The sequence below is a fragment of the Aquila chrysaetos genome, chromosome 3 (assembly GCF_900496995.4).
Source record: "Aquila chrysaetos chrysaetos chromosome 3, bAquChr1.4, whole genome shotgun sequence".
In the NCBI taxonomy this organism is placed as follows: Eukaryota; Metazoa; Chordata; class Aves; order Accipitriformes; family Accipitridae; genus Aquila; species Aquila chrysaetos.
Window position 1 is genome coordinate 10,218,326 of NC_044006.1, and position 13,854 is coordinate 10,232,179.

General features: G+C 38.4%; 1 protein-coding gene across 2 annotated transcripts in view; it reads left to right on the top strand.

The window, feature by feature from the left end:
• The window catches only part of PREX1 (phosphatidylinositol-3,4,5-trisphosphate dependent Rac exchange factor 1), a 173,598-nt gene extending 159,953 nt beyond the window's left edge, over positions 1 to 13,645 (top strand). For both annotated transcript variants that reach the window (XM_030009455.2, XM_030009456.2), the window contains exons 30-40: positions 547 to 675; positions 1,384 to 1,425; positions 3,282 to 3,499; positions 4,562 to 4,661; positions 5,330 to 5,473; positions 6,129 to 6,243; positions 6,691 to 6,757; positions 7,522 to 7,709; positions 8,429 to 8,531; positions 9,089 to 9,156; positions 11,391 to 13,645. In XM_030009455.2, the coding sequence (XP_029865315.1) occupies positions 547 to 675; positions 1,384 to 1,425; positions 3,282 to 3,499; positions 4,562 to 4,661; positions 5,330 to 5,473; positions 6,129 to 6,243; positions 6,691 to 6,757; positions 7,522 to 7,709; positions 8,429 to 8,531; positions 9,089 to 9,156; positions 11,391 to 11,433 (1,217 nt within the window). In that variant the 3' untranslated portion in view covers positions 11,434 to 13,645. The remainder of the gene's footprint in view (positions 1 to 546; positions 676 to 1,383; positions 1,426 to 3,281; positions 3,500 to 4,561; positions 4,662 to 5,329; positions 5,474 to 6,128; positions 6,244 to 6,690; positions 6,758 to 7,521; positions 7,710 to 8,428; positions 8,532 to 9,088; positions 9,157 to 11,390) is intronic.
• The last annotated feature ends 209 nt before the right edge of the window (positions 13,646 to 13,854 follow it).

Here is a 13,854-nt window from a genome sequence, read left to right on the forward strand (position 1 = left end):
CTGTGTTTCTCTGTCTGCCTATGCATTTTATCACCAACAATGGGGTATTTGGCTCAGCTACATAGCTAAGTCATGGAGAATAAATCTTCCAGTCCATAATTAAATAATTAGCTTCTATCAGGTGAAAGATGTCTCATCAGTATTATGGGATGTGACAGCTGCAGCCAAAAAGTTGATCTGATTCTGCACAGCCAGAGAGTCTAGATCTACCCGATATAGCTGCCTGCACATTATTAAAGGCAGAGAAGACAGAAGGGAATTCTGTGCTTTGTGAGTAGTGCAGAGCTCCCTTCACTATGCATGTCACCCAAATGCATAACTTTTAGTCCACAATCCTGACAACAATGCTAGGAGACTGCTGATAAAGAGATTATAGGAATAGTCTTTTTTTCCTTCTGTATTAGTTCTATTTAAGAACCTTTTTCATTCACAGTTGTTGCTATTGATACTGTATCTCTGCTTTCATCTGTATACACATTATAACTCATAAGCCACACTCAGCTACGTAGCATTTCCTTAATGGCTAACAAACTCCATTTTTTCTAGAATTTAAACAGAAGGAAGAAAGCACAGTTAGGTGCCGGAATAATATTCAAGCCAGCATTCAAGAAGATCCATGGAACCTTCCATTGCGCATCAAGAACCTTGTTGAAATCATACAAAAACACGTGGAAGGTCTGTAAATAAGGAAAAGTTTGTTATGGGCTTCAGGGAGAAAAGATCTTGATCTAATCAAGTCTAGCAGTTCATTTTATCATTTTATCTTAATTTGTCATAAGGCTGTACTGGGCTCTACAGAACAGGTAAAACAAGTTATTGTTTGCAGAGTCCCAGTGCTGTACGGTAAAACCTCACCTGTGCAGCAATTCCAAAGAACTTTCTCTCCCTTATTTTATTTCATCAGCCCATTCAGACAGAATGATATCAGAGTGATCTATTTCCCTGTGGTTTTTTTAACCCTTTTAGAAAATGGAGAGAGAGATGCTTGGTATATTCCAAAATTAAACGAATGCTAATCAGATACTACAACATCCTAAACGGTTGCAGTCTGGTTGAACTGGAACAGGAGCTGAATCTGATGTTTACAGTCCAGTGCAAAGCACTGGGCAGAAATCACCTGCTTAGGAATTCATCTACATGTGCAATTTGTTTCCAATAATTCATGGTAGTTAACAGAACATTTAGCCTGTAAAATTCTTTGATTTACACCTTGTTTCTTTCTCAGTCATTAAAATGTCTGTACGAGTAAGGAATACTAGAGTAAATGGAAATGGCCACACAGGGGCCAGGGATTGTAGGGAACGAGGAGACTGGTAACCAAATGCAATCAAATCTACCTTGATACCATTTTGACTAGAGCATTCTTTTTCTTCACTGTTTTAGATGGGAAGAACCAGCTGCTTTTGGCCTTGTTAAAATGCACAGGTAAAGGGTTTTGATTTGTTGCAAAACAACATCATATATACAGAAGTCCCTAGCACAGTTTTATGTGCATGCATGTGCGTACATCAGGATGTTATGTTTTTCCTTAGCATTTAGGTTTTTCCCTGGCATTTTATGCTAACATTTCTCATGCTCTGCATCTAGGGCAACCTTTCCATGCATCTGACATCTGTTCTTCAGTTTACATTATTTCAATTCACTGTAGGCTGCTTGTGTTACCTGGCTGGTCGCTGGTGTTTCACAAGCACTCTTTTTTTTTTAATGTGTTCATTTTTTCCTTTGTACAATCCCCCTTCCCAGATGGCCTTTACTGTTTCCTGCTGTGGTGAGAACATGCAGCAAAAATGAGACCTATTGCATAACTTTCTGTGAGACCATGGACTCTGTCATCTTTCCAAACAGAGCAGGCATGTTAGGAGTTAGGACTGAAATATACTGAAGTTACAGCCAGGAGCAGACTAAGAACCTAAATGTGCAGGCAGCAGCTAAATACACTGTGGACATCATTAATTTGTAACCACGCACAAAACATTGTGCTCGCAGATCAAGGGACAGGCCTTTCCCAGGAATGAATGTGCAGTCATTTTGTAATTGAAACACCTACTTGGTGTACTTTTGTTTGAAAATGAGGTAATAAATAACTGGAATAGGCTGTCGTTATTTCACTGTGCCAGGCTTGATTCTCAAGTCTTCATAGAATGAAGATGAGAGATTTGTATGGCTCTAAGTCACTTGTCAACTCCTGCCAGGGCTGGTCCATGAGTCTGTGCCAACCAGCCTGTGGTGTCAGTCTAGTGTCCATAAAAGTTGTTTTTAATGATAGTAGATATAATGACTCCCTAAGTCTCTACCTGTGCCCCATCTCCTGCAGCATTTCCATGAACATCCTCTGGACAGAACGAAGGAGCAGATGGCACTGCACTGGCTATGGCACCAGGGATTCCCTTGCCTTGAGGGCAGTCCTAAGCTCTCTTTGCCTTACGTCTAGCAGTACAGAGGTGTGCTGCTAGAAGGATTGGTTGCCTTTAAGTTGAGAATATGGCCCAGGGCCTGGAGTGTATTAGTCGGTCTATTGTGTTCAGTGCTTTATAAAAATAATCCAGATCTTCAAAGCCTCTGGGTGATGTTTTCAGCTTCTTTCTCTGGGGAACGCTGCCTTGACAATGAGAGACTGCTGTACTGCAGTGCCTGCTGGAGGAGCCCAGGGTGCCTGGGAAGTAGCTTGTCACTTATTCATGTGCCTCTTTGGCCTGCAATCCCCTTAAGTGTGACGAGGTTGATTTGACCAGCATGTGGCTGCCTGGCAGGCGGACTGGAAGCAAAGTTAACACAGGCGAAATTCTCCCAGGAAACATAAACCAATTGGTACCGTATGGGCAGGCCCAGTTAATGCATTAAGCATATGGGAAGCCCACAAAATACAGATGGATGGGGGAAGATGAATCTCTTAATAGCCCAGGAGAGAAGTAATGGCAGAGACCTTCTTTCAAGAATTCTCTTGCTTCTGTAAGCATAAAAAGAAGGGAATCAATCCAGATATGGCACTAAGGAGTTATAGCTCTTCCCAGTCAGAAGAATGAGCATGCAGATGACAGAGGAAGTAATAAACAGTCAAGTGGACTAGAAAATTTTCAAACATGCATATACTCCAGCTATGCTGTCTTTATTTATACCCCCAGGTCACACAGCAAGAAGAGGTTATCTGTTAAGTCTGTGAAAGCTACAGCAGAAGCCAAATGTCATGCACACACACGCACATGCAAACTGCCTCTTTGGCAGTAAGATTAAAGACAAGTATACTCATGATGACTTTGTGTTTCTCTCCCCTTCTCTGGCAGATACTGAGCTACAGCTGAGACGTGATTCCATCTTCTGTCAGTCTCTTGTGGCTGCTATTTGCACCTTTTCAGAGCAGTTACTGGCTGCTCTCAACTATCGCTACAACAACAATGGGGAATACGAAGAGAGCAGCAGAGATGCCAGCAGAAAATGGCTGGAACAGATAGCAGCCACTGGTGTTTTACTAAACTACCAGTCTCTTCTCTCCCCCGCTGTGGTAAGATGAAGAGTTGTGGCACCCTTGGGTCTGCTCACACTTGCCTGTATGCTTCTCTGCCACTCACAGCACAGCCAGAGCCCTTCTTTCTAGCAGCATGTTAGACTCTCACTACTACAGCAACCTCTGGAGATTCCTGCTGCTGACAACCATGTGCCAATATTCCATATCCCATCATTTTAATCTCGTCACAAATATTGGACCCAGTATCACACTAGAACACCATAGGAATCTGTCTGCCTTCGTATTTGGAGCAATGCTGCTGCATTTAGGGAGGTTTTACTACTCAGTTGTTGGTGACACGTGTGTGGCCTGCCATCTTCTGGTTAAAACACACATTTCAACAAATAGGTGAAGAAGTTCTGAGTATTTCAAGAGTTGGGACAACAGGAAAATGTAGGCTTTTGTTCATACAGTGGACACTTTTATGGAATAGATAGACTGCACTCTCTCTCTCACTTCTGTTCTGCTGGTATTTGAGGCACCATGTCTAAGGAGGAGAGGAGCTGGTCTTGCATAGTTCCTCTGCACCCAGTGAACAGATAAGCCACAGCTACAGTAGTTAAGCTGCCATAACTGTAAAAATGTTAAGAAAAAAGGAGCATAAAAAAGGCAAGTAGTTCTGACACTATAGAGAAGCAAGATTTTTTTGGACTTTGTAAATATTGTAGATTGAGTGTGGGTTTTTTTTAAATATAAACCAAATTATATGCATATGTAACTACTATTTATTCACATTGCATGGAATGCATGGCTGTTCTTCACATCTGTAGGTATAGAGTAAAGTTTGGAGAAAGAGATCCCTTCAAACTTATTCAGTCCTTAAACTTCTCTACTCTCTGTGAATCACATTAAGTGATATCTAAGCAAAGGGTAGCTATCTTGTATCACAAAGTTCCAGAGCCATTAGTAATTACCTGGCTGGGTTAGAGTTAATGGAAAGCTCCACATTCTGCTCTAGGTCTCCTGAACCAAAGCGTGCCCATAACAGCTATACTTTCCTGCCATTGATCTCTTTCTGGCAGATTATAACCTATTTATATCTGTTTCTTTGCTCTACAGAAGGAGGAGCGTACCATGCTGGAAGACATCCAGGTCACTCTGACTGAACTGGACAAAGTTGCCTTCTATTTCAAGCAGCTGGATGAAAGTCTTGTAGCAAGTGAGTATTCTCTTTTTCTCTGAAGCTCTTTTTTTTCTTGTTTATTTTATGGATTAATATCCTCCCTGATTGTAAATCTAACAGACCATGTCAGACCTGGAGAGCACTGAGCGGCTTTTCTGAAGCACTGTTGCATTCCCTCAGGTTCCACTGCAAAAACACGGCATAAAAAGCAAGACTGATATCATGGGATGCTGGTGGCATGTTCTGTGATTTGTAACTATGGTCTGTGCCAGTGTACCTTACCTGTGTGATTTCGCACACAGGGAGATATGACAGATGATGAGCAGTTCCTGACAGATGTTTGTAATTCACCACATTACCTAAGGTAGAAGGACTAGCCCTCCTCAGCTCTTGTGTCCTGTGTCCCACCCTGCCAGATCTCTCTCCATGTTTACGGACTATGAGATGCCATGAAACAAGATGGATTTTAATTATTAACCACATTTATTGTATTAGCATCAAACATTAAGCTAGGTCATGCTAACTGTGTATATTCTTAAGTATAATATTTCAGAGCCTGCATTCTCTCAGTAAAGGCTCTCCCTTATTCATCTAATGGTGGAGATGTGAAATGTCATTATCTAATATAACAAACTCAGATAGCAATGGTTTCGCATTGCTCCTGCTGTGGTAAAGCAGCAAGTGTTTTATCTTTATTTCTCCAGATACTCATGTCTTCTACCACATCGAAGGAAGTCGTCAGGCCTTGAAGGTTATCTTTTATCTTGACAGCTACTACTTCTCCAAACTGCCTTCTCGGTTTCAGAATGGGGGAAGCTTGAAACTGCACACGGTGCTCTTTACAAAAGGTGTCTATAAAAAGCTTTCTTGAGAAAAATAAGCTAACTGGTGATGCTGAAAGATTCAAAATAAAGAATGACCATGAAGGTCTTAACTTAACATAGTGCAGCTGAGAACTACAGGCATATTTAAGCAGCAGATGTTTCTATTCTAGAAAGACCTGGGAAGTGCTAGATTTTAGAATAATGCAGTCATGACAGCAAGATATGCCTGTTTGGGGCTTTTTTTATGCCTTCCTGTAAAGGCCATAGGGACATTATATTAGACTACATGCACAATCTGATCTAGTATGGTATCAGGAGATGTTCCCAGGCTACAGAGAAGTGTTTTTAAAAGCATACACCATGACAGAATCATCTGGGCTGGAAATTGACTTGATAACCAAATATTCACACCAAAATACAATACAGGAAATTTCCTTCAAGGGGATATTAGTGGGGAGTAATTGCTGTTAGATAGAACTGCTTTCTGTAAAGCTCACCTTTATGATACTACCACTATATTCCCATACTGGGAAATGCATTAAATTTATGCAGTAACAGAATCAGCCTTGACATGATCCAACAGTCATTTGCTGAGCAGTGAGATGATATAGAGATAAATAAATAAATGAATGAAAAGAAAACTAATAACATAGGTTTAGTAAAATGTTTTCTTCTTCAGCTCTGGAGAGTATGGAGGGGCAATCACAACCAGCTGGCTCATCTCTAGAAGAACTTCCACAGCAAATTAATGGTATTTCACTTGAAAAAGTGCAGCAATATTACCGTAAACTCAGGTATTTCATGCTTCTTCCTTGCCTTAAAACACATTGAAAAGAGCATTCCTTGCTAAAGACCTTAAAATCTAATGAAAAAGAGATTCCGTTCCTGGTGGTTTCTCGTACAAATATGATTTTTGGAGATTCTCATTGTGTGGGAAACCTATTAATTTTCTTCCCACAGTTAAGCTTGTTCTGAAGTAGTGCACTGTACCGTATGAAATTCCCATCTAATTTGACTTCAGAACTTTGTGCAGAGCTAAAATTACATAAAAAAGGGGGGTTGGAATATTTTAGTACAGACTCTGTAAATTACTGCAATCAAAATGGTTCAATAAAAAAGCAGATCTTGGAGCACAAGATTTTTAGCATAGCCTTCTCAAATGTTTTAGACAAGATAGTATACATATATGTGCTTGAAATGTGACACAGCAACTAATGTAGTCCTTGCTGGCCTTTTTGCAGGACATTTTACCTAGAGAGATCAAACTTGCCCACTGATTCCAATACTACTGCAGTGAAGATTGACCAGGTATTGTTATTGTGTTTATTTCTGCAATAAATTATCTCATAGAAATATTATTTCTACATCTCTAAAATCCTGGTCATCGGATACCCATATGGCAGACCTGTACAAACCCAAACGTCATTTAAAAAATGTTCCCTACCCTAAAGAAGTGATCTGAATTTCTCTGAAGCTTGGCTACAGTTCCTTTGTTTCAAAGAAAATGTGTAGAACCCGGGTAGACACAAAACCCTTAACTTAGGCACTAATAAGACTCCATATCACCCTGACTGCCCCTGCTAAATACGGTATCTGATGTTAGACAGAATGAATTAATTTTCTTTTCCCACAGATGCATGTAAATGAACAAACGTTCAATTTACAAGTTACGCTTTGTTCACAGTTACACAAGAAAACAACACAAAAATAGTACTTCCCAGCATCTCATGAAAAGGCAGTCTGTCTAACTGGGGCAGGTGACATACGTGAATATATGCATGTAAGGCATTAAATACTACTGCGGGGAAGACAAAATCAGAGACTATCTTTGCAATTGTAATATACATTGTAAACAGCTTATGTGATTTGTAATAATTGCAAAAAATTGCCCCAAGCCTAAGTAATTGTGTTTTCCCACTCCAAAGTTCATACATATTCTAAATAGTTGTTAATGTGTGGCAGTCACTCTTGTTTAGATTATTGTGCTTAGACATAGGATAAAGAACTGTAAATGTCTTTATAACGGAAGGTGTAAGTATACCACTGATGCATTTTTTAATTGCTTTGTTTAGCTTATTCGCCCCATTAATGCAATGGATGAGCTTTGCAGGCTGATGAAGTCTTTCATTAATACAAAACCAACCCAGTCAGCCTATTCTAGCAGTAACACCTCAGGAGCTGGCCTGCTACCTATATCCTCTGAGCTCTGTTATCGACTTGGAGCCTGTCAGATTACAATGTGTGGCACTGGGATGCAGAGGTGAGATTTTTAAAACCTGTGTTTTACTGCTGCGATGAGAACTTTTGTACTTTCTAGAGATGTGAGCAATATATTTGATTCTGTTCAAAGCAATGGAAAGGTAGATTGTAAGGGAATATATTAAGGACCTAAATCTACTGCCATCTTTATTTTAGGGTAGGTTGTGACTTCTAATACTTTTGTTAATAATTAGTATTGACAGACAAACTTTTTTATGTTTCAGTGCATCAACCAATGCAACTGAGCAATCTCATTGCATGTTACTTTCAGCCAACTTTGTCTTCAATCGCACACTGAAAATGTAGGAAGTTGCTCAAAAATAGCTTTAGAATCTTGGTGTCTGCAAGCATTGATTCCAAACACAGCACTGTTCTTCCAGTGTCTCAAAACCATTGAGTAAAGACAAGATTCATTTGTAAATAGCTTTATGTGAATGCAGAAGAACTTTTTATGAATGGAGAGACTGCAGAAGAGCAGTGAAACATAGCCTTGTAGTAATGATGCTGGAGACTTAAATAATTGCCGTATCCAGGTGTAATGAGACTGGAAATGCAGGACTGAGGTCATTTTATAGTTTCGTAAGTGAAAAAACTAAAAAAGTAAATATAAGAACACTAGCTAACAGAAGTCATATTTAACAGGTAAATGTCCTGTACATACCTATTTATAAATTTTTAAATATGATCTGTGATTTTAATATCTCTTGTTCCCATGTTCAGAAGTACATTGAGTGTGTCCCTAGAGCAAGCAGCCATACTGGCTCGAAGTCATGGACTTTTGCCTAAGTGTATCATGCAAGCTACAGACATCATGCGAAAGCAAGTAAGTATTTGGATGTATGTCTGCTGCATGCCACCGTTTTCATTCCAGCAACATCATTGTACAAACACCAGTTTATTTTGATGTGGCACCGTATTTTGTGTGTTACAAACCCATATAGCCAAACTTCTATCAATGTCTGAATAGCTACACATATATTTGACAGGAACAAATTAACTTTTGCGTGTACAGCCATTACAGCAATTAAAATAAATGCCTCAGTGTACTTTATTTAAAGTGTGTGCCTTGATGGTTAGAAAGTAGAGACTATGCAGTATATTTAAGACAATTTCTGTAAATAAAAAAATGAAGTCTCAATCACAGTGTTAAATAGTAGAAATTCCCTAGTGCTAGACAGCAGTGCTTGTAAAGTGCTTTGGGACTAATTCCATCTTTTAAGTAAACACAGATGACTAATGTATCCATCCAATGGATTCCAAATCTTCTAAAAGTAGTTAATGGATTCTCAAATAGAAACCACCCTCCCATTATAATATTTTCCCCTAAGGATCAGGTGCTTTATCAATACTGTCAGTACCATAAATTTTCTGTTTCCTTAGGGACCAAGGGTTGAAATCTCTGCCAAGAATCTGAAAGTGATGGACCAAATGCCACAGTGTGCACCTCGGTAGGTTATTATGTGTTATGCTTTTTATCTGAGTGCTGGTTTTATGTTTCTGTAACAGTTGTGGAGTTCCTGTTAGAACCAAAGATCTCCTTAGTAGCAGTAGTGGAAAAAAGAAAAAATTCCTGTTCTTCTTTCTCACTGTACTAAACTAAGTGCACTGTAATCAGCTTTGCTGCTTATGATTTGCAGATCATTAACTTCAAAGGTTTCTGCACTTTCTGAATAAAACATAACTGCTCAGAGAGAAGGGTCTTTTGTGGACAGTTGCTGTGACTTGGCAAAGCTAGTGATTGACAGCCATCTGTGGAATGCTTAGAAAGAAAAATTCCTGAATAGCAAATCTGACTGCAGATATGCAAAGATAATTCAAAGGCTAATATTATTGTGTGCTTAGAAGAGCTTGACTGTTTAGTTATGGCAGAGCACATTTAAGAGCAAGCACTAAAAGTCAGAGTAACCATACAGTAATGCAGCTCCGAGGAAGATGAGTTGCCCAGGGTTATATACGTTTTTGTCTAGAAGACAGCTTTGAAAAGCACTGTACGTTTGTGAATCCTACTCCACCTAACGGGAGCTAGAGATGTTCATCATCTCTCTCTGCAGGATAAGAATACCTTTAATATTAAGAAAAGTATCTCTTTCTGGTCAATTGCCTCCAATTTCATATATCAGAGAGAAGAGAATATTCTTTAATAAACTGTCACACAGCATTTTCCCACAATGGTAGTAACAAATGCTCATGGTTTAGATGACAATATGTACAGAATTAGTCTGTACAAACATCAGAGAAACTTCTGATTCTGCTCTTGTTAATGGCATTGTTTACATAAAGGCAAAACAGTTCTGACATGCAGGAATCAGCACCAGAAAAGATCCAGTAAAGGCTGTGCCATCCTTTCAGATAGAGCGAGTGTATTTGCTAGTGCTAGGGTCCTCCAAAGAACATATTAGTTCAGTGTCAAGAAGACTTCCTTAAAACACTGGTATCTTATTCACCCATTAAGACTTCTGAGTTAGTCTAAACAAGCCCTGACTCTTTTCTTTTTTTTTTTTTTTTTTCCTTCCTATCTGCTCCTCAAAATGTTCATGGGAAATTATTTTAAACTTTAGAGACTGTGACGATGCTTACTCTAAACAGTCTGGCCTTGGTTTATTTTCTCAAAGACCTTAAAAAGAATATTTTGCATTTAGAACCTTATCCTTCTGTTGGATTGTAATTGCTATTTCAAAAAGGAATAAAACAATAGTCAGTGTTGGCTGTTGTACCATGTCCCCAGTGTCATTGAGCAGCATGGTTATTTTGCCTTATTAATGGCCGTACATTACTTTGGTTCCGTTTTTATGACCATAACAGCATGCTATGTTCAAAAAGAAACAGCTTTACAAACAAATCGTGAGCTAAGGCATTTCTCTTCTTTCGTGTACACTCTAAATCACAATGACAAACTCCAGGACTGTTTACTTGGATTATTTCAGGGCAATAAAGCTCAGATACATGTGTTCCTACTGGGTTCCATCATCATAATGTGAAATAAAACTGAGCAAAGTTAAAAAGAGAGCTGGTGAATTAATGTTAAATCTGAGGATTTTATTTCCTAGCATTGAGGTTTGTCAAACTCTGTAGTAGCAGTCTTGAAAGAGAAGTTGTAAAAGACTTGAGTTTATGCAAATGTAAAGTAGAAAAAGCCAAGACAAAGCTACCACAAACGGTCATATATATGAATGACAGTCAAGATGCACTTAGGTTTAACCACTGGCCTCAATTTGCTGATGTTGTGATTCAAAAAATTTCTCTGAAAACATGATTACTAATTTTGAAGTTTGTTAAACCATGCCAACAAGCAAATAAGTTCTTTTATCTGTTTGGTATCCCAGTCTGTATGAGGGGTGAACTCTTTTGTTCAGGAAAAACGCTGAACTGGGTTTAGAACAAAAGAAGAAGAGAAAGAAAAGGGACTGTTGAAGACCCAAATTGGGCCAAAGTTAAAAGGGAGTGATGGAAAGTCTCAAATAGTATTTAAACGACGATTAAAGTAAATGCTTTAGTTAATAAATCACTAGTGGCACTTCTAAATTTGCAATTATTAAAATTAAAAATAGTGGTATTCTTGATACTGGATTACCTCTAAAGCTTCCAGAATGATAAAGGAGAAGTTGACTCTCATATACTGTGCCAGTAACTTTATGTATCATCCTTATGATATTTAATACCATACTCTTCATCTGCCTTAAAGACTCTATAGGTTGTGCCAGCCACCTACAGATGGGGATTTATAAAAGTGAGAGAGGCACCTACACTGCAGCATCGTTAAAGCATTCAGCTATGAGCAGCCCTGTCTGAGGACCCACTCTAACTGACACTGATGGCGCTGAATCAAGAGAGGACGAGATATTGCTCCGGTTTAGTAGGATATGAACCTGCTGGACCCAGGCACCAAGAATCTGCCTTTCAACTCCTGCAGCACGTGCAGGGATTCCTGTATTGCTTTGACTTCTTGAAGAAATTCTTGAAACAACCACCACAGAGCTAAGATGGATGTTACTGCCATTTGCTAGATGCCTAGAAAAGTGACAATTGTATTTCAAGAGAGCGCAGTTTTCCTGATGACTTTTTTGTGCTGCCACCTAAAAGTTGTGGACTTCAAGATACGGATTGGTTAAGAAAATCCAGAATGACACGTATCTCTCTTCCTGTACTGCATCTGGCATCCATTTAATTGCCAGCATAATTTTGGTCAGCATCCTTGAGCAGTACCTTCATAAACACCACTTTTTCATTAACTGACCTGCACTTTTGAACAACGAATAGCACAATCTATGGTTTATTCAAATGTGAACACAAAGAATTTCTTCTGGAGTAATTTTCCACTTCAGCCCAGTGAGAACCAATCTCTCTATGCTGCAGAGTATACATTCCGTAATACTTCTTAACATTACTTCATTTTACTTACTGTAGCTTTCAGGTTTTTGATTAACTCCTTTTTGCTAATGCCCTATTATGTACTCTGGAAATACAGTACTATTTAAGAGGAGAGATTGGGAGTGAAGGATTTTAAAGGAAACTTTACAAAGGAAAAATACAGTCTTATAATCTGATTATTTGAACAGATGTAGTTTTTAAAACAGGTCAGAAGAACTATACTTATTTATGTGGAGTGGAATATGTGTTTTACGATCATGTTATTATATATACAAGATTTAAATAAAAATTATATTGTTTAAAATGGGACCAATATGCTGGCAATTACACAGCTACTCCCAGTTTACTGAAAAAAATCTACATTATTTAAAATCATTCAATATTTAAGTAGTCTTTAATACAGTTATTAAGATGTATTAGGGATGCTTTTAAGTTAAAAGAAAAAAGGAATCGTGTATATAATGTACTTTATTTTTTCTTGTTTGAAAAATTGTTCTCCATTCTGTCAGTATTATCCTAAGCACAGTAATTTTTTCCAAATTACTGGCTGAAACTAATTGAAACATGTCAGCAGTCTCAGGACAGAAATAATGTTCTTTTGGAGTGAGTGCCTTAATATGACCACCCCTCCCTCACGAATTTCAGTCATAGCAGGTGTCACTAGAAGGGGGTATAGGAAACTTACCGTTCCTCTGTTTCTCCACAGCCTCATTTAGAACAATTCATAGTTAGGAGATCCAGAAGCGCTTTGCAGTGATGTATATTCTAGAAAATAAAGGTTTGGGGTTTTTATTTCTGATGTTGTTTGTTCTTTAGCTGGCTTAATTTTTTTTTATTAACATCCAAACCAACTCAAAAACTAAAATTAAGACTTTTTCCATTTGGATATGAAGGTCTCGTAAATTTTTTAATCTACACTTCAACACAAAATGGCTTATGACAACGTTTGGGGATGCAGATTGTTCTGAATTTTGTCTCTTAATTTTTAAACTTTTTTTTCTTCACTCACAGACTGAAGTAATTTTGGGGAAGGAACATGTTTTGTTTACTCTCTTACTTTTAACTATTTCCTCTGACCTACAGCAACCTGTTGCAGGGAACTAGGACAACCCCTCACTTGCCAGCTGTTGGATAGAGGGGTTTGTTACTGAGTATCCATTTTGTACTGCAGCCAGATGAGCAGATCATTATTTCAATGCACTTTTTGTTAATTTTGGAAGATTCTTGCCATTTGCTGTTTGAAGAAGAAATGGATGTTTCTTTACTGAATCCTCAACTTAAAATGTACTTAGTATTGTAAGAACTGTAGGAACACCCAAAAATAAAAAAACCCACATAGGCCAAGATCCTCACTTTGTCTACATCAGCTCTGTTCAGCGGAACTGCAGCAATTTACAGCCTGGTGAGGATCCTGGCCCACACTTACGCAGTCACTGCATAAAGATGCATAGAAGAGTATCTAAGGGCATTTACACTGTGCACTGTTTTACATTGAACTGTATATGTTATTCTCATTGAAAACATGATAGAAGTTTTTATTATTAAAAGTTGGTTTATATTATAAGGAAAGAAGGTATGATCTTCTTTTTCTGTTATACCCTTTAGTTCCTTAGCTCTCTAAGTTCTGTTGAACAGTTTAAGTTCTGATATTTGTATGGAGCTATGAGGTGTCAGAAGTTTAAACTGTAAGGGAAAAGTTGTTTTTTATATCAGCTCAAACTGGCAGTGTAGTGCTAAACTCTTCCTGTTTGTGCAGTGTTGGCTACAGATTTAGATTC